The sequence below is a fragment of the Malaya genurostris genome, chromosome 3 (genome assembly GCF_030247185.1).
Source record: "Malaya genurostris strain Urasoe2022 chromosome 3, Malgen_1.1, whole genome shotgun sequence".
Lineage (NCBI taxonomy): Eukaryota > Metazoa > Arthropoda > Insecta > Diptera > Culicidae > Malaya > Malaya genurostris.
Genome location: NC_080572.1, coordinates 85,956,149 through 85,977,024, shown reverse-complemented (window position 1 = coordinate 85,977,024; position 20,876 = coordinate 85,956,149). Strand labels below are relative to the sequence as shown.

Sequence of the window (20,876 nt, the reverse complement as noted above, 5' to 3'; positions counted from 1 at the left end):
TATATGAAATTGATACTTTCAACTTTAAAGTTTTCTTACATTTTCTTATATTAATAAACCATTGTATTTTTCATGTGACCAACCAATTCCACAGCGGAAATAAGTGATTCTCAATCAAAACTATTCGGTTAAATACAATTTATTGTATTTTGATGAAAAAATATATTTTTCACTGTGAAATATGTTTTTCTTATGTTGGTTTCTGCTGCTAAATGATGAATATATTCAAACTGAATTCTTTTCAGAAAAATTGTTGAGGGGAAAAATTAAGCTTTTAATTGTTACGATACTTAACAACCTACACACTTCATTGTAAAAAGTTTGTGTACAATTCATTGAATACACTGACGAAAATTGGTACGATAACTCAACCGACTCCAGCATAGTTTATACAGAATATTGAAATGTCTACTTATGATAAATGGAAAAGTTTCAATGAATATGTAACAATAAATCTTATGGTTTCTCTGCAACATTGTCTCAGGTGTCTAAGTGGTATATGTGAAAACCTTGCTCTCGGCACCTTAAAACTAAAGCAGAGTGCCTCACTAAATATATTATTTCTTCTCCCATGGAGTGGGAAGGTAAGTTTCTTGAGACATTATCAACTATTCAACCAATTGTCTTTCAGTTATTTTAGTCAAGGGCAAGAAGCCAGAAGAAACTATCTTTGATCCGCATACATACGACAAATGTTGCGACATGTTTTGCAGTTCGGAATTTATTTCAAAGAAAAATAGCACGCTCGGTAATTTCTGGTGTAATCAGTGTAAGTGGATTTACATAAATTTGGCAACAAATCATTCGATTATTATGAACCGTTTTATCAACAACAAAAATACGACCAACTTCAAAAAGCAGATCAAAACATGAAAAAAGTGCCGTCGTAATGGTTAGAAGCAAAACCTTCCATATGAATCGGGTGATAGTGCTGATCGGTTTGAAATATATTAATTATAATTATAATACCACGTATGCGAAAATAAACCAAATTTAAATTTGAACAAATATATTTTTATTTTTGTTAAATAAATGATTTTTATCTTCAGTGTTTTTTGTATCTTCTTTTTTCAATGTTATTGTTTTTATTAATTCAGTGAAAATGTTTTTAAAAAAATCTAAATCCATTAAAGGAAAACAAATTGCAGCTTCAACCAATTCTATTCATTAAATTAACTTTTTTATGACTTTATTACTATTTCAATAAAATAAATTGAAATTGCCCAAACTTAATTATTCGTACAATATTTCATAGTTTTATTAGGCATCCTGCGGTTCCAGCCTAAAACACTCTTGCGAATAATCTTATCAATTTTTGTAAACTATAGTATACGCCAAAATCCGTTCCAACATCTTAGTTGACGAAAGTGTGTGGAACATTCTTCGTTATATTTTGCTTATCAAATCTGATCATTTCCACCTTTGTTAGGAGCACTTACATATCAGTTCCTCGATTTTGAAAAATATCCATATACTGTGATACCTTTTTGACACTTTGACCAGTTCTTATTCATACTCATTGAACTCCAATGCAATAGTAAAAAAATTCAACTGTCATAGAAATGTTTTAAAATGGAAGTGGAGAATATTTTAAACTTTTTTCAATTGTAGGTCATTTGCATTTTAATTTATTTTCATTTCCAGCTGTATAATTTCAATATTATTTCTTCTTAATATCATCCACATTATAAGGACTCCGTAATACATAAAACTACATAAAAACCTCCTTAATATCATCCGACGATTGGTGTAGATTAAATTCATTCGGTTTATGGTATGCGATTATATGTACGAACATCATACGCACTAAAAAATGAATAGTATTTTCTATATGGCTGCTGTGATGATTAATTTTGAAACGAAAATCATCTACATTTTGGATTCATTCAATTTATAAGTGTATGTGCTTCACATAAATTTTCAATGATATTCATACAAATCAATTTGTTTTTGACAGAAGGGAAATTGAATGGCCGACTTATTAAAACCATCTGAAAATTGTTATGGGGATCGGATGAAGCAAAAACCATTCAACTTGTGGCCGATAAATTCTTTCAGTGTATCGTTCTTTAAATTGTGCGTTACTTGGGGCTGATTGATGTATGCAGAGATGCCAGATATTTTCAAAGAAAATCTGTTTTGCTCTGTTTTGTTTTTATCTGTATTTATCTGTATTTGCTAATACAGTGAAATTTCTACAATACAATTATGTTAAAAGATGTTATTCCAACAGATTGCGATTATAGAATGGTAGATTCAATTTCATATCTTCGTAAGTCATTGCGGTACTCACAAGAATATTCAACGACGAAATTTAATAGTTCAACAACAATTGAATTATGATTCCATATACTTATCTAGTTTGAAAATGTTCACTTCATAGTTTGAGATGAATTTTCAAAACCCAATATGCAACGTTAAGTCAGGTAATACAACTGTCAGTCTGGCAAAGATGTTTCAGATGTTTTAAGGCACAAATCTCCAAATATCAAGGGGAACGTGCCATTTGAGCTAATTTGTTCTGATTCCTGATAATACAACCGTCAAAGATGTTTCATGATGCCACGACTTGCTTGACTGGAAGTTCAAATTGGTTATAAATTATAATATAAATGTATTTCAGTGTTCATCATCAAATATCTCGTCACTGCAATCAAATACTAATAGATAGCTCAAACCGAAAAGTTTTTTTTTTGTTCAATACTTTTGGTGAAATCTGTATAAATCTGCATTAAATTTAAGAAATCTGTACTCTGTATTAAATCTGTATGCGCATGTGAAAATCTGTATAATACAGATAAATCTGTATAAATGGCATCTCTGGATGTATAATAGATATTTGATGCGTTTACTAAATGAATCTGCAAGGAGTTTAAAACCTGTTAAAAAACGCAATTGTTCTAAGTATATTTCACTGATAGTTCGTTTGCTTTTATTCACAGCGAAATGAGAAAAAAAACTACCTAAAGTGAAGTTTACGGCTTTGGATTACGGATGTATCCTTTGCTAACAGTGTGGGTAATACATTCCCATGCGGAACTTGACTTTCACTTTAGACCAGTGTTGTCAGATCATGCGCACCGAATCTTCGTATTCCATCTGGTATCGAAATGGTGGTAGAGGAAGTAAAATCAGTATAAATCCGTAGTGTCCGTCCGTCGTTCATAAGGTGAAATGTAGCGTCATAAAATGCGCGCAAAATTTTATCCTCTTCAGTTGAACGAACCGTCGCATAAAGCATACCAAGAAAAATCGACACATAGAAACCAGAACTTTTTTCAGTGATTGAGCGCAGTGGGCTTATCTCTCGATATGTTAACTTGTAAATAAGACTGGACGTAATGGATTTTTGAATCCTTCACACTTTGAATATATGCTAATTCAATCGGTATTGTTAGTGATTACTCTTACACTAGAGCTATAAATCATGAGTAATTATGAATGACTAACATGAGGTTATATGTACATGTATTGACCAACTTGCTAACGATTTCTGGCTATTCAAGTTATTACCGACACATAAGATACAAATAGATTTAGGAAATACTTAATCTCTTAATCTCCCACTTCTTCAGTTTGTTACCCTCCGCTGACAATCAAACTACCGTCCTACCCGTTTGTTACTACCTGTTTCTTCCCGTTTTTACCCGCTGACAATAAGACATAAAAGGAGCAGCATTACAGCATTCTTTCAAACAAACTTATAAAACTGATACACTGAAGAAAGATGTAAATAACATTCCGAAATACGCGTATCTGTATTGTAACGTTTGTTATGCTTCATTAAAGTATAGTGACTTTGTGAAAATGTAAGAACGTGACAGTGAAATAGTGGAATTAAATGGTACATGAATAGTGAAACTTTTGAAACTATTTCTTACAATACCCATTTTATTGTATCCAACTCGTTTTTATTTCAACACAAAACCCAATGCTGCATAAATTCGCGTCAGTATTTGATATTTTAATAATCGCTTGAAACAAAAAATACAGGAACTATAATATTTTTGCCTTCCGTTATAGAAATGATAAAATTGCTGGAAAACCCGACTTTCGAACGGAGCCTCGGAGACCCATTTTATTGCCGGGCTCCTCAAACCGTCTCTATAGGCGAATTACTACTTAGTGATCACTATGCCAAACGACCGTTAATTTTTTTACATACGTTGAGATCTCTACTTAAATATCTGTTTTCTGTGGTAACAGTACTGTACGTTTTTCATCGCATTATGATTCTGGGGTAATGCAATTTTATCGACATCAGTGTCGATTAAACAATAAGCTTTCGATACCGATGGATGTTGAACATTGGATGAAACAAATCTTAATGTCTCAATATTAACAAAAATAAACTCGTCAGCATTGTCCGGAATTTTGTGCTACTTTTATGGGGATTTTACGCTGATATTTTCATATTGATTTTAGAAGTTATTCGATTTTTTATGAGTTTTTCATCATCATGTATATCCTGCGCAAAAACAACACCAAAAAAGTTTTTTTCAAGTCGTTAAATTTTGGAATAACAATTTTTCAAATCACTTAGAGACTGAAAAGAAACTAAGTTTGAAAGATTTAGTAAATTATTCAATGTATTCAACATTTCTAAATGCATCCTACAAGCTTCTGGAAAATTTGAATTATTGATTTTTCTGAATTATAGTTAAAAGCTAATAAATTCTTTGTTTTACTGCGTGCATTAGTAAATAAACTTTATTCTGGTACTAAGAAACATGATCGTTCCTCAATTAAGTTGGATTCAATATTAGATTCTCACCATCTCGGTAATCCACCGTTATGTCCATCTATTTTCTTGGCATTCAAACTAGTGCAAGGTTTCTGTTGACGCCAGAACTCTTGTCTGTTGTTTAGAAAATTAATTGCATCTTTGACAAATTCAGAAACTCCTTCGGTATTAGTATCAGCTTTTTTAAGATCCGGATGTTTGAGAAGATTTTCCAAGTATTCCTTATCAACGTAGAGATCACCTAGTAAACGCCGAGCGGCTCTTTTGTCCATCTCTTCTCTCGTAAGTGGAGCTTTCTTTGCAGTTTTCGGCTTGTCTACTTTGGGCATTTTTTTCTGTGGTATGTTTTTAGTATTACTCCCAATGGTGTTTTCAATTGCTTCCTGTGTCTTTTGAACGCCTAGGAATAACAGAATTTATGATAAAATAAGAAATGAAGCGACTGCACCAAACCAACCTACCTAATCGAAAACTTGCAAGTTCAGGACGTAATCTCAATCCACGATGAAAAAACATCAAGCTATGCTCGAATTGACCCAAATAATACAAGGCTTCGGCTTTCTGATAAATAGCTCTTATATTAGTTTTATCCAAAAGTAATGCTGTTTCTGCATCCTGCAACCAATACCATCTAATATTAGATTGGAGAAACGAGAATTTTATAAACAATACTTGTAGAGCTTTAGCAGGTTCACCAAGCTGAAGGTAGCATTTGCTTCTAGCTACCAACGCACTTTGGTCATTGTTGTTCATATCCAAAGCCTATGTAAGAATAAAAAAGTAACATCATATCATATAATAGGTTAAATCTAAGCAATCTAGTCAATTAAATAATAGTGCCTTGGAAAGAAAATGAACGGCATTGTCCAGGTTTCTGTTTTTAATCTCACGCATTCCAAGTGCCAGTATAGCACCTGGATCCGCCTGTTCTGGTAACTGCAAAGCTTCATGTCTCTCAGCACGACGTTTGTTGAGGAGATTCTGTTTTATGTCATAGCTTCCTGCGTAGATAAGATTAAATATCAATTTCATAATGATTAATTTTGTCGTGATATAATAATTACCGATGCTAACAGCAGCTGCACGATCCTTATCCGTGTATACCTCGTCGAAGTACCGGCGTTTTTTCAGATCTATAGGTTCGTTAAATAGATTTCTAAAATAAAATAGGATTAAATTTTACATTTCTCAAATACTTTCAATTGCAAAAGTATTTTTTAAAGAAAACTTTTAAAGCCGGTGTTTCTACCACCGAAGCGAATAACATTAATGGCAATTTGTCGTAACGCTCCGTTAACGCTGAGAATGTGGGACATTGATTCTGGGTAGCCGGTTACCGAGAATGTTTTGAATTTTTTTCGTATCATGTATTAACATGTGCTTTCCGCTGAAATACGACCAGTTGGCTGACGTAGTGTCAGTAGAATCGGCATGCAATGGTTCTGTACACTGTGAATCGGCTGCGAAATCTGTTGTTGGTCTGGTCAAATTCCACTACAGAAATGTAATACCAATTTTATTTCAGAAATCATGATATTATTATAAGAAATTGGTACACCGAATTCATTCAAAGTACTACTATAATTCTCGTTAACCATTCGGAAAATTCTCTGATTCTCTTTTCAAAACAATTTCATGATATCGATTCAATTCACGAAACAATTTCATTTTTTCGTATGACGTGAACCATTGCACAGCAAGGTCATACGTCAGTGCTCGAAACAGATAGAAATACGAAGGTGCTATATCTAGGCAGTAGCACAAGTGGCACAAACGCATTAATTGTCGACGGTTGAGCATTTCTTTCGGAAGGTCTATCAAACTCATAATAGATAAATTGTTGTTTACATTATTGCTGGTAATTCCTTACTGGCAAAATTTGTAAAAATTATTTAAAAAAAAACACAATGAAACATATCTTTTATGTGATTATATAATCATTCTCATTTTTTATATTAACCCACTTTACGCGAATAATCTTCATTTCAACATGTCTGAGATAATCAAAATGTCTCGATCGAAATTATACTATGTTAAAACCATGCAGACAAATATAATCTATTAAATCTTGTTTGCAATTTCAGAATGAATCGTCACTTGATGCTAAAACTCGCTTTTAAATGCTCCGTAAGTTATCGTCCCTTTTTAGGAGCGAGTTGCTGTAGTAAACTGTAAACATAGTGTGGTGGTCATATTTTTCATTTGCGACAAATCATCCACTTTTTCAATTTTTAGTTTGGTTGATGATCAAAAGCTAACAAATATTCTCAGATGACCTAAAATTGTACCAACTGTTAGAATTTAAAAATCATCTACAACAACTTTTAGCGTGAGAATTGGTTACCTACTTCAGGAACGCTAAAAGTCTATTCACACTATCCGGGACTATCCGGGACGTTTTTTCATCATCGGCGATGACTGAGCTGCCGGCGTGTGCATGTATTGGAATGCCGGATCCGGCATAAAATCCATTTGGTTGCAACCGATATTCCTCTCCGAGTTTTTCGCACCGTCGACACAGTTGTTTGCTTTAGGCGCTCGGTTCATAGCCCTAGCAATTCGTATGATTATTACATACGAAATGGAAATCCCATAGAAGGAACTACAGATTTTATTATGTTGTATACGTTAATCAAGCGAACGATAGGAATTGCTACAGTACGGTTATTTTTGTTTGATATGTTAGACAAGTGATTCCACGTGTTTTTGTTACAAATGCGAAAATCATTCATATTATTGCTTGTGAAACCAACTCTAAAACAATATGTTCTTTTAAACTGATTCATTTCCAGTTTTCTCTCAACAAATATTACTGCTATGAAACATGTCAAACAAGAAAGTTGATGCACATCATACAAGCAAAGTGCGCTTTTCCAATCACACAATCGTTGCGGGAAGAGTTGAGAGATCCAATACAAGAACAATGTTTGCAACTTGGGTTGCAATATAAGGACATTGGAGTGATTGACGATTGGTTTGACAAATTTTTGTTTTTCGTAATCCCATCATGATCAAATCATATGAATCTTCAGTAGTCGTCGTTCGTAATACGGCCCGTCAAATTTTTTGTAAGTCCGACAGCTCGGTAGCTTCTGCTTGGCCTGGTGGTGTTTCGAAACATTCGATTACTTTTAGCTATATTATCCAATTAGGAACCATAAAGTCCCTAAATTCGATATTTTCAAAACTATCACGGAACGACTGAAATTACTGTTTTTGAATTAGTTGATTTTAACAACAAAATTTCCAAAATAACTATGAAATTAGTTAAAATTGAGAATTTACTTTGCTGAAAAAAACTCTTATTTTTAGAGAATGTGTTTAGTTGGCGAATATTATGGACACAAACCAGCAATATTTCAATCCAACACGAAATTCTCATTGACAACAAATTATGTTATTAAAACAAGAAAATTTGTTTCTATTTATTTATCACCATCATTGCTGAAGGACAGCGCAAAGAAAACAAAAATGTTATTGGTTTTATTAACAAGTTTTTAGCCAAAAACTCGTGAGAAGTGTCAAAGCAAAACAATACTTTAAAAAGCTAAAAAGACAGTCTTGTTGACACTGCTTGCATATTGTTTTGCATATATCCATATATAAATCGATATATCCATATATAAATGTTTAAACCGATATGTAAAAATGACGTAAACTCTTAGTGGAAAGTGTATTTATTAAGAATTTGTGCGCATTTGAAGCGACTGTGCGTAATAATGTTTTTACGCGAAACAGTGAGTTTCGAATGTTGCACTCTAATTGTATATGCCAAATGATGTTTTTTGTATCTTTCAACCTTCCGGGCTACGCCGTCCGGTGTACTTCTTGTATTCGGTTTTTGTTTTCCGAGTGCTCAAAGTTTTCAGTGAGAGAGTCGATTTCGCGAAGGCGAAGAAAAATTTTCAAAGAGAAGTTTATGTCTTTTGGCATTAAAAATGCCTTACTCTTCGCTATACGGGGCCGGGTGCCAATTAAAAGTTTCAAAAATAGCCGCGTAACCTTTTATCGTGAATACGACTTACTTTACTATGGGGCGCTTTTTCAAAATTTACCCTCTGAGAGAGTGATAAGTTTACGATCGTGAATATCTAACGAATCAACATAATTTTTGCTACATGCCATCGGAAATATGATCACAATTTTATGATAAAATTTTCAGTTGTGTGACATAATCTCAAATAATTCAAAACTAAACTTTCCTGAAATGTTTGGTATAAACGAGTTTTTGGAAAGGATAATTCATAAGGCGCGTTTGCCTTTCTCGTATTTTGAAAGCTCATAGCTCAGTGATCTGTGAAAGAATTTATATAATCTAACTACCAATTGAATTTTTCAACTTAAACGTGTATAGCAACAGCATTGAAGTATTTCAATAGTATACTATTGAAAAACCTGTCTCATTTGACCCATGTTAACACCAGCCAATCAGAACGCGTTCTGAGGAAGAGAACAAAATATCTGCTGCTGTACAACAAATCGTTCGAGAAAAATGTTCCGAACAGTGCTTAATATCGTAGTGAGTTCCACAATATGGTCCTTCTGAAAGACAGGTACAGCATCCTAATAGTTTCTTTCAATGAAATGTAAATTCAAAATGAAATAATCTACATTAAAATTCTGTATGCGACTATTTTTATAGCCGTCAGGACCGCCCATTAATGAAAAAGCTACAAACGAAATCACTTAAAAAGAAACCTCTTAACAAAAATTGGATCAATTTGGATTCTATCGCCACTGCTAGCAGATGTATTGTGTGTCGTTTGCAAAGCTAGTTTCGCTTCCGACAAGAGCGATTACGTCACAGCTGCCAGTTGTTTGCATTGGTGAAAAAACAACGAAAAGAGGACAACGGTGGACAGCATCACACAAAATCAGCCGTTCTAATTACTCTAAAAGTTTTCTAAAGAACTAATAGGATTTCTTGCTCGCAAATCGAAGGTAAATATCCTCAGTTTAGTGCAAATCTAGAACAGTTTGGTTAGATTTATGCACTTTTCGCTGTGTGAAATTCACAGTAATCGAGATCAAGTGAAGCCTTCTTTGTTTTTGCGAAAAAAGAGAGAAAAGGGGAATGCTTGCATAATTTATACAATTGATATTCGGAAGTATTAATGAACATGTCAGTTGTTTTCGTATTCACGAAATCCATTTATGTCTCTGACATTACCCACCCGCCTTTTTTCGTCATAATTTTGAACGTTAATAACTCAGTCATTTATTGATGGATTTATATAATTTAACAACCAATCGATTCGGAAAATTTCAACTTAAACATATATGGCAACGTCGTTTCAGTATTTCAATAGCATACTATGGTTATAATCGTCATTTGTTGATGGATTTATATAATTCAACAATCAATCGATTCGAAAACATTTAACTTAAACTTATGAGATAATGTCATTTGAATATTTCAATTGCATAGAATTGAAAAATTGGTTTGAATTGTCAACGGATCGGTTTGCATACTTAAATCTCCATTCCCACACGAACAAAACGTGGCAATGTGACTGAACAAGTTGTTGTCCCACCAGGAATTAAACGCTTCAAAAGATTCAAAATAAAGTTCTGAAACTTATCTAAAAGCGGCCTCCTCGGTTTAGTAGTATAAATGAGTTCCACAGGCTCACATATACATAGTACAATTAGATGCAATATCATATAGTATCAAAGATAAACTCAAGGTAAGCTTAGCTGCGATTTTACATATATCGTTTGAATAGGAATCCTCGTAGAATTTGGTTAATCGCCAGTTTCAGTTTAATTATTATTTGCTTCAAAACAATAAGCGTCTGATGGCTACACGCGTTGTAACTATGACAATGTTCATTCATGTGTTAATAACATCAAGTTACAATATGAACAAAATTTGCTATTGTGCTCGGTAGTGTCTTGAATACAACCCTCTAATTTTTTCCAAGTTTTATGTCTTTTTCTCCAATACAACATCGTATTTATACCTGCCAATATAGAAAAGACAACTGCGACTGATTTTTTTTTCGCTACATCACGACTAAAAACATTAGTTTTTAGTGCTTCTTTGCCGGAAATAAAAAGATATTTGAAAGTACACACTATAATTTTTGGATCATGATATTTTAAATCTGACTGACAATATTTTCAGTTTCATACGAATGATAAATTTCCGAGATCTCAGACGTTTTTGAAAAAAAAGAAAACAAAATTATCCGATATTCATGCATTTCGCCGAGATGTTTGACTATTTGGTGATATATCAGAAATCGGTTAAATCGAAATATCAATAATAATAATTCAATAAATCATTCAATAATTAATGAAATATAGATTACCGTAATCGAAATCGTTTCCTTCACCCAATTTTTCTGCACCACGAGAAATGCTATGCAAAATCGTCAGGTTTAGGGGGACATGACACAGCTATTTGTATATTTGTTGTTTAATCACAAGTTCAGTAATATATTATGCCGAACTTTGGCAAAGAAAAACATTGATATATGAAAATATTACTTTAACGAATTCCGAAAAAGAGTGTATAGATTACAATCAGTTCAATTTCGTGTTGCCGATCTAATTCGGCATTTCGAGAATCGGTTGAAGGTGTGTAATTTGAACATCTCATAACTTACTTATGAACTTTATTACTACTACTATTATTCTTTTTCTGACTTGCCTGAAAATAATTATCGAACTTTCAAAAGCAATCATAGGGTAGGGTTATTGTTGACAACTTAACTGCTAAATAAGTAGTGTATCGAAAATAAGCTATCCACATACATTTGTGTTATACGCATGTATTTGTGATGGTTTTATATGCTCAGATCACAGCATGCTGCGCGTTTGGCTGTCAGTTTTCGTTTGTTTGCTTGTTTGTGCGGTTGAAATTATGCGTTTTCAAAATGACGCGTATTGAAAAGGAAGTGAAAATTTAGGTCTTGGACACATGGCTAAGTGAGAAGGGTATTACTATGCGAAAATTGGCGAAGCGGTTTGGAATTCATCATGTCAGTGTTAAAACCAAAGATAAACTCAAGATTACAATGTCCCATACGATTCTTTGAAAAATGTTGGGTCAGTAATCGTGAACCAGTTGCTTCAGTAATAATGTAATTTTATTGACCCTCCGTTAATAAGCGTCGACTAGTTCCGACAAAATGCCATGGAAACAATACATGTTAGGAAAACATATATTTACATTAAACATATATTTACATTCAGCACATAATGATTTCTTGCCACAACTGACTTCATAGGCATCAACAAACTAAATAAATTCTACAGAATGGTTCTAAGTAGTTTTTACTTTTTTATTGCAAGAACCACTGGATATAAGGCAAAATTATTCAATATCGTTCATACTGTAATTTGATATTTTTCCAAACATAAACAATCATTGTCATAGCTACAGCGCATCTAGCGATCAGACGCTTGTTGTTTTGCTTCAAAATACTGAAACTGACAGTGAACCGAGCTCATCGAGGGGTCCTATTCAAATGATACATAAGAAATCGCAGACTACTCCATCTTGAGTTTATCTTTGTTAAAACTATCATTAATAAGTTTGGGGAACACTATCCTTTTATGAGCTACAAGGAAGAAGAAGAAAACCCAGTTCTTCCAACCCGAAACTGGACCTGAAAGTGGTATCTCTAATCGTGAAGAACAAATCAATGTCAATACGTGATTTCGCCAAAAAAGCAGGAACGAGTGTCGGAATGATCCAGCGTATCAAGAGGCGAAATCACCGGAAGACTTACAAGAAGCAGAAAATCTAGAAACAAAGTGTAGAACAGAAGAAGCGAGCAGCAACTAAGGCCCGGAAATTGTATTCGAGTCTTTTGCAGTGTCCGGATGCATGCGTTTTGATGGACGATGAGACTTATGTAAAAGAGGACTCAAAAACCCTTACAGGTCCACAATACTTTACTGTCGTCGTTGGGGAGGATGTGAGTGATACGGACAGGTCGATTCAAGTGAAGAAATTCGATCGAAAGGTACTGGTATGGCAAGCAATATGTTCCTGTGGTTTGAAGTCAACCATTTTTTACACTACCGAAACTATAAATGCAGAAATCTATCGATCTGAGTGTCTCCAGAAAAGATTGCTGCCTTTATATAAGAAGCATAGTATACCTCCACTGTTTTGGTCGGATTTAGCGTCGGCCAAATTGCCGTCAGCTTCGACCCATCGAACGTCGTGAAGAGGGTCTTCAAGAAGACTGGTAAGACAACTGGGAAGATGCATGAGTTAGTTGTTAGTTGTGAGTGTTATGTCTGATTGTATGTTAACTATGATCGTCTATTGAACGACGATCTTAGAAACCTGGTCGAGAAAAATATTTTTGAAAACAATTAATTCTACACTTTTTGAACAACTCCTTCAATACAATTTTGCACACATATAGCGTTGATTACCTGTACTTTCGGGTAGCATTTTTATCACTAAAATCCGACATATGGTCAGAGTGCTGTCGCACTAAATGTGTCTCGATTTTCGGGTGGCTCATCCGATGGGACTCGGTAGTACCAGGTGTACCGGAACTACCACTACCACCACCACTGCCACTGCCTCCAGCTGAAATAAGACTTTGTATCTGCTGACCGTCGTCCCCTTCAGATTGGAGTCCCACGCGGACGAAGCTCTGTAGGAGCTCATCGTCACCGCCCAAAATTCCCACTGCTGTTTTACTCATTCTGACACGATATGAAAAGTTTGGCCGTTTCTTGACCTTAACAATATTAATGCGTTTCACTGATGACACACTTTTCGACTGATAAATCTTCTAAATGGAAAACTTCCTAATAGGAATTGTGTTGAGAAGTTACTGACTTCTGCATCAATGGAATAAATCTAGAAGGTGCTATGGAATACTTATATGAGAGCAAGTGAGAAAGGGTATGTATATCTTATTGACTTTCCATTCCAACACCAAACCGTAGCTGTTGAAACGATACACCTTTGGTGATACAGAGTCATGGAAACAAACACTTGATAATCGATTTGTCATGAATGGTACTTTTTCTAGATATTGTATACTATCACTGGAAAAGGATAACGCAAATATTTCAGTAGTAAACCAAATGTAGAAATACTATGAATGTGTTTTATCGCATATGTATGGAACCCCTTTTCACTAAAATAGAATTGAACGCTACGTTCGAAACAGAAACCGATTTTTTTTTTCAAAACATGAAGTGCATGATTTTCACTCAGATCCCTCTCTATATATGTATTAACTAGGCGTTTGGTTTTGCTATCCAACCACCCGATCGGGTATGGGTGATATCGACTACTATCAACAAGTGTCCTTCGTTATTGTACTCCTATGCAAAATATGCGAAATAAACAAGAATTTTCAAAGGATACCATGGACAATACCGTTTTAGTTACTGATTGTAAACACATCGAATACTAAGCATACCTGATCATAAAGACCCAAAGCTTTGGAAAAGTTGCGAGCCTGCAATACGTGTAAGGAAAATAAAATAGAATATATTGAATAAAATGTGTAATTTTTCGTATTAAAGCAAGCTTCCGAAGCTCTAGTGAAAAGCTTTACCTTCATATATTTGAGTGCTTCATCGCGAAGGTTTTTGCCCGCCACTTCAATTTCATCGACGATGAGCTTTGCGCTGTTGGGACGCTTCTTTGTCGGTTTGCTCATTATTTTCTTTTGTTTGCGCTGAAATGAAACGAAAAATAGGATCAAAAATCAAATATAATGCAAATCAACATTTATAATGAATCTCCATTGAGAGGAAAGGCGGTTGTTAGATGATTTTTAGCTTAAATCATTATATTAGAACATGAATTGCAGAATACGGCAATTTAAAACTCCTTCTGTTGAAAAGACTTCATGGCAGTACCCATAACAGTTAACAAGTCATCATGGAATATGTGCTTTAAAACAATGCCCATTGTTCGGCTCACTTTCATACCATAATACTGTGATGTGATTTAGAAAATGGAATTCTAATTTAATGCAATTCCTACAATTGGCCTGATGAGTTTTGTTTTTCTTAACATTCGATTAGGCCTACCGTACTAAATGTCCTTTTCCATTTGAAACCATCCATTTAAGTGACTTTTAAGACCATGTTTTGGTCCAAAGGGTGAGATGAAAGTAAGTGTGTTTGATATGAATTCAATACGACAAGCTACGAATTCGAAATATTGTTTAAATTTAAGATGCGAAAACAACACAAGGTAAAAGCATTTGGAAATGCGGACGCGTGGTGTTGAGACGATGTTGGATACATACATCAGACTGAAGGCATCGGGTTGACTTCAAATATATTGAAGGACAAATATTTCAGAAGTGGCACCGACGAAGCAATAGAACTCCTCCCAGCATTCTATCAAAGACGAAGTGGTTAACAAATGGTGTATGTAGCCTATTTAAGGAGGAAATCATGCGTACGTTGAACTTTGGAAATCGACCATCTACTAACGAGAGACCTAGATTATATTCGAAAAGGAATAATCCCCCCCTTCGTTTTCATTCCAAGTGAAATTGTTTTCTTTTGTTATACTTTAACTTATATGTAATGCTACATACATTACCTCTTCACTTGAAAATGCAATCCCCTGTTGTAGTTGAAGTTTGCTGGATTGACTGTTAGATGTCGTTTACATATAAACAATTCTTTGATTTAGCATACGCGAAATATTTTCTGTTGTTATTTAATGTAAATTAATAAAATCTTCATCAAAATAAGAACTGTACTTTTGTGAGTAGATCGAATTTCGTTCCAAGAAACCACATTTTCATGGGCGGTATATTTGGGGTTTTATTTTGTTTCGCCCAGGTTTTAACCATTAATGGTCATTCGTCATAATATCAGGTGTACAACTTTGCTTCGATTAGTGGCTCCGTTTTCGATAGGTGGCTGTACCGGATGAGGCTGTTCAAAATATATAGATGATAATGCCTTTAAAGTGAGTGTGTACAGTGCCTAACGAATTGTCATCACCGTTTCAGTGACAGTTGTTCTTGTTTTCGTATTATTCACGCTCGAAAATGTCTGTTTATGTGCCCAATTCTCGCCATTTGCGGGAAGTTTTACTTTTCTGTTACAATTAAAAAAAAATGCAGCTGAAGCGCATCGAATGCTCTCAGAAACTTACGGTGATGCTGCTCTGAGCAAAAGAAAGTGTCGGGAGTGGTTTCAACGTTTTATAAATGGTGATTTCGATATCGAAGACAAACGTGGTGGTGGAAGAGAAAAAACCTTCAAAGATGAACAACTAGAAGCATTGCTTGATGAAGATTCGTGCCAAACCCAAGAAGAGCTTGCCGAAACGTTGGGAGTGAGTCAGCAAGCCATTTCAAAATTTCTCAAGGCCCTGGGCACGCAACTGATGCGCCTTAGTCGCGCGCTAAAAGAAAAGCGGCTACAATATCAAGAGCGACAGGACAAAGTCATCCTCCAACACGACAATACTCGGCCTCACGTCGCTAAAGTGGTCAAAAAGTACCTGGAAACGCTGAAATGGGAAGTCTTGCCCCACCCGCCGTATTCCCCAGATGTCACCCCTTCTGACTTTCACCTATTCGTTCGATGGCACACGGCCTGGCAGATCAACATTTTCAATCCTTCGAAGAGTTGGAGAAATGGATTGCTTCATTGATAGCGTCAAAAGAGGACTCCTTTTTTTGAGTCGGGATCCGAAAATTGCCGGAAAGAGCTTGAGCTTGAGCTTGAGCGACCACCCCTGGTTGCTACTCCGTTACTGATCGGGATTAGCTGAAATTATATAGGGAATTTCTAGATGATTCGACCTGGGACTGGTAAATCTTCCTTCAATGTACATCTTCTGGTAATCCCAAAATTCACGCTAGACGGAAATTGATAGGTTGAATGAAGAGATAATTTAGTAAAAAAGAGTAATCAAAAGTGAAACGTTGAAAATATCTGCTAACTGAAAGGAAAACGAAACTCCTGCAATTGTCGACATGGAAGCTGGAACCCAGTTGATCTATTCTTGGTTCATTTTTCCCTGCCGGATTCCACACGGCATGTAGGCTGGTACTGTCCGGAGAGAGCTAATAGGTACTATCAATCTCCTAAAGGACCCCAGGCCCTATTACAAAAAATTAACGTACAGCGCGATGAAAAACTATTTTGAACTCTCAACTTTTACAGAAAAGACGGATTACAAAAAAAGTAAGCATGTATCAAATGCGATGGTTCGGCCATGTACAAAGGCGTTCAAGCTCTCATCCATTCGAGTGGCATCACGCTTGAGGTCCTGTCGTCCAGGTTTTACGTGGAATGATATGATTGAACAAACTATAAATAGGTATGATGATTTGGACTATGCTGGCTGGTGTGAGTTTGCTAACAATAAATCGGAATTTCATCACAAATTGTTACAAATCTATGACAAGGAAGAATCGGAATGTATAGTGGATGGGGTTAGTGTACAGGGTCCGGCACTCGAAGTGTAACCAATTAAAAAGGCCATAAATTCAGTTTGGAAAATTACTTTTACTTAATTCAAAGTACAAAATGTGTAAAAATAATACAAAATTCAGAATCAATTCACTTTTGCTCGATATGACCACCTTTTGCCTTGACTATGGCCTTGAGACGGTCAAAAAACGAATCGCAAGTTGCCGAATGTGACTTGCAGATATTTAGGCCCACTCGCGGACAATAACTTTTTTCAGCGCCTCGAGACTGATGTATCTTTTAGTTCGGACTTTGCTCTCCAAAATGGCCCAAAGAGAATAATCCATTGGATTCGCATCTGGTGAATTCGAGAGCCATTGTGTGGACGTGATGAAGTTCGGAACGTTGTTTTTCAGCCATTCTTGGTTCACTCGAGCTTTGTGAGACGGTGCCGAGTCCTGCTGAAACGTCCATGGTCTGCCACCGAAATGTTTGTCTGCCCACGGCTACAAAGCAACCTCCAGAATACTTTCCCGATAATATGTCGCATTTACCTTGACGCCAGGCTCGATGAAAACGATTGGAGAGCGCCTATCTGCGGTTACAGCGCCCCAAACCATTATCTGTTGCAGGTGTTGCCTCCTGGTGGCCAATCGATGACTCAAATTCTCGTATGAACGGTCGGTCATGTAAACCCTATCGTTTTGAGAGTTTACGAATTGCTCAATTGGAAAAATTTTCTCGTCAGAAAATACAATGTTCGGAAATTGACCGCTTTCGGCCAAACGAAGCAACTCCTTCGCTCTCTCAAGTCAAGATTTTTTTTTTCGCGTTCACTTTTGGCAAAATGCTTTCTTGCGCTTGTAAACAATACAACTCCGAACTGTCATTTAGCAAATTTCTAGAGAACTGATGCCCGTGCGTCAGCTGCGCGAGCGGTCTGAAGTTGGTTACACTTCGAGTGCCGGACCCTGTAGAATTGTTCCAGTCCAACCAATTCATCGGTAGTTTATTCATTTCAGAAACAGATTAATATAGGATTATCTACTATCCATCAGTACTTGTACCATTTCAACCAATGAAAGAGCTGTTCACTGTTTATGGATAATAAGCGAAAACAATCAAATTACGTTTCGATCGCTTGTTCACTATGTGCAAATTTGGCGATTGTAGTCAAAAATGTGTATGGTTCCTCCTCGTTACTAGAATGGAAATAAAAAGTTATCGATACTAGTATCCTACCTTCCCATGTTTATCGTATTATTTGGATGCTCAAACAAAACAAAACTTTTCATTTGACAGCACCGATTCGACATTCAGAGATGCCAGATTAACTCCAGCAGACTTTCGAAATCCCTGCAGGTACTCTGCTGAATTTCGAGGCTTTCTTTTTTTTTACTTATACAGATAGTGAACAGCATACAGACTTCTAAAACTCGTCCGGCCGTGATTTTTTTCTTATTATTTTTTCCCTTTCTTTCCCTTTTGCTCGCAGAGTCTGGCATCGCTGAACTATAGACCACAGTTGATTTGTTCCCAGTGAGTGCTATATCGGCTGGTTAGTTATATTTGGAAAAATATATAACGAAATAATACTCCCTTTTGTGATATCATCTCCCGTTCCAGTACTGAGTTTAGGTTTACATTTGTTCACTCTGACCATCCATCCACTGTTCACATTTATTCGACACAGGGGCAGCGGTATTTAGATTCACCAAATATCCAACATATTCCATTGTAAAAGTTAAAAACCACACGGTATTTCACATTTTGTCAGAGCAGACCAGCGGCTGATCACTTCCACTCAACACCAGGGTTGCAAATCCGATCCGAAAATTGCCGGAAAGATCGGAGAAAGTTTCGGAACAATACTTTGAATAATACATCTGTAAACACTTTTTCGCAATAAAATTTCCGAAAAAATCTAGAAATCAGAAAAGTGTTTAAGGTTTTTAATGTTTTTAGTTTATTTTGTCAAATTTTTTGTCAATATTTCTTGAATTTTTCAAAAGTGTTGTTGACAAGAATACGTCTTATTTTACTACGTAGCGTCTTTTCAAAATTCGTCATGTGGATGAATGGGTAGAACTTAATCGTGAATGTCTCGAATTATGCTAAACGCATAAATATAATTCTTTCTCCATGCCATTGTCGCCAAACGCTTGCTTGTTTTTTCGCATCCTGATGACGGTTTTGAGGTAGTCTCAGAATTAGAATTCAGATTCACAAGTTAGTTCCAAAATAAAGGTTCAAAAGTTAAAACTGATACTCTGGAATAGAATCCTAATTCTGGATTGTGGAACTAGATTTTTCGAACTGGTTCCTTGACTAGATTTTGGAATTCAATTTAGTACCTTAATTAATTAATTCATAGTTATTATGAACAAGCGCACTTTGGATATGCATTCTAGATCGGAATTCTGGAACAACATTTTAGAACTGAACTCTGCACCCGAATTTTGAAACTCACTTCTAATTTTAATTGCTGAATTCCGTTTCAGAATTTACTTCCTAAATTCAGTTACAGAATTTGGTTCCTAAATTGATTTTTGGAGTTAATTTCTAAAATTCAGATTAAGTATGCTGGAATCGAGTTCAGAGCCCTGGTTCTAGAACAAGATTTTGGAACTGAATTCAGTGCCTCAACACAATTGCATTCTGAATTTGAGTTCAGTTCTAGAATTCTAGAACTTTATAAACTGAATACGTGATCTGGATTCCTAACCTCAATTTTGCAACTGAGTTTTAGTTACAATTCTGGAAGCGAAGCAGCAACAGTAGCAAAATTCACACAAAAAAATTATCTAATATAGATTATTGATATTCGGCTGTGCGAAAGAAGCATTTCAATTTTACTCGTATTCACATCCGCCAGTTATAACTCTGACATTACCCACCCGCCTTCGTTTAGTAAAAGACTATTGTTGAAACACGGTTTGGCATGCCCTTAAGCATCGCCATACACAGAACTGTGGAATTGCTTAATTTTGAACACTTTCCACTAAAATTAAAAAGTTGTAAGGTCTCTAATCTAACTAATTTTAGATTTAAAGCAGATTTTCTAAATCTAGCTTATTGTGTTCTTTTTCCTTTGCCGTCTAACTAAAATGCAATAAACGATAAGAAAGACTACAAAAGATAAAACACAAGTCAGTTCAAATTTGATTTATGCTTAAGATGATGTTTTTTTTTCGATTGGATCATCGAATTGAAACCAGATGGAATCAATTTCACGTTAAGGGTCTACTCACATTCGTAGGAAAACAGCCATTGTTGAAAAACGCAAAATCAGCTTGCTCTATTATCGCTAGATAAATCTTAGTTAAAAAAAAACATTAGTTTCAAACCGCCTCCCCTCCCATGAGAAATTTTTCAACATTAAGTTCCATGAACAATACAATACTTATTATATAAAAGTGCAAACAACTTGACCATTCATACTTCATTCTCAGAATTTGTTTTACATTGTAAATATTGTGGATGACGCCTTTCCCACCTTTTGAACCCCGCTTAAACCCACCCCTTGAATGATTCCTGCGCACGGGCCTGTGCGATGGCGTTGCCGAACTGTGATACTATGCCCCAAATGTGTAATTGGCTGGTTCCGAAAACTTAAGATTTTTTATACGATAGGTGATAAATAGAACAATGGGTGTAAGCTGTAGTATTGGCAAGATCGGAAAATATTAGTTGTTTATACAAAACTTAAGAACACAAACTAAAACGCGTCGATTGCTTTTCATTTGCAAGGGAT

At 35.4% G+C, this 20,876-nt stretch overlaps 1 protein-coding gene across 1 annotated transcript; it reads right to left on the bottom strand.

The window, feature by feature from the left end:
- Positions 1 to 4,571: 4,571 nt before the first annotated feature.
- Positions 4,572 to 14,098, bottom strand: LOC131436001 (outer dynein arm-docking complex subunit 4). Its single transcript, XM_058604360.1, has 6 exons — positions 13,142 to 14,098; positions 5,809 to 5,900; positions 5,585 to 5,745; positions 5,417 to 5,506; positions 5,206 to 5,359; positions 4,572 to 5,144 (listed from the first exon to the last, which is right to left on the bottom strand). Exons 1-6 carry the CDS (start codon positions 13,417 to 13,419, stop codon positions 4,771 to 4,773), a joined length of 1,149 nt encoding a protein of 382 aa, XP_058460343.1. The 5' UTR covers positions 13,420 to 14,098; the 3' UTR covers positions 4,572 to 4,770.
- Positions 14,099 to 20,876: the final 6,778 nt, after the last annotated feature.

Coding starts and splice junctions, on each gene's coding strand:
- LOC131436001 (XM_058604360.1), bottom strand. CDS start 13,419: ATGAGTAAAACAGCAGTGGGAATTTTGGGCGGTGACGATGAGCTCCTA. Junction 5,360..5,416: donor AACCTGCTAAAGCTCTACAA/GTATTGTTTATA, acceptor TATTGGTTGCAG/GATGCAGAAACAGCATTACT. Junction 5,145..5,205: donor ACTTGCAAGTTTTCGATTAG/GTAGGTTGGTTT, acceptor TGTTATTCCTAG/GCGTTCAAAAGACACAGGAA.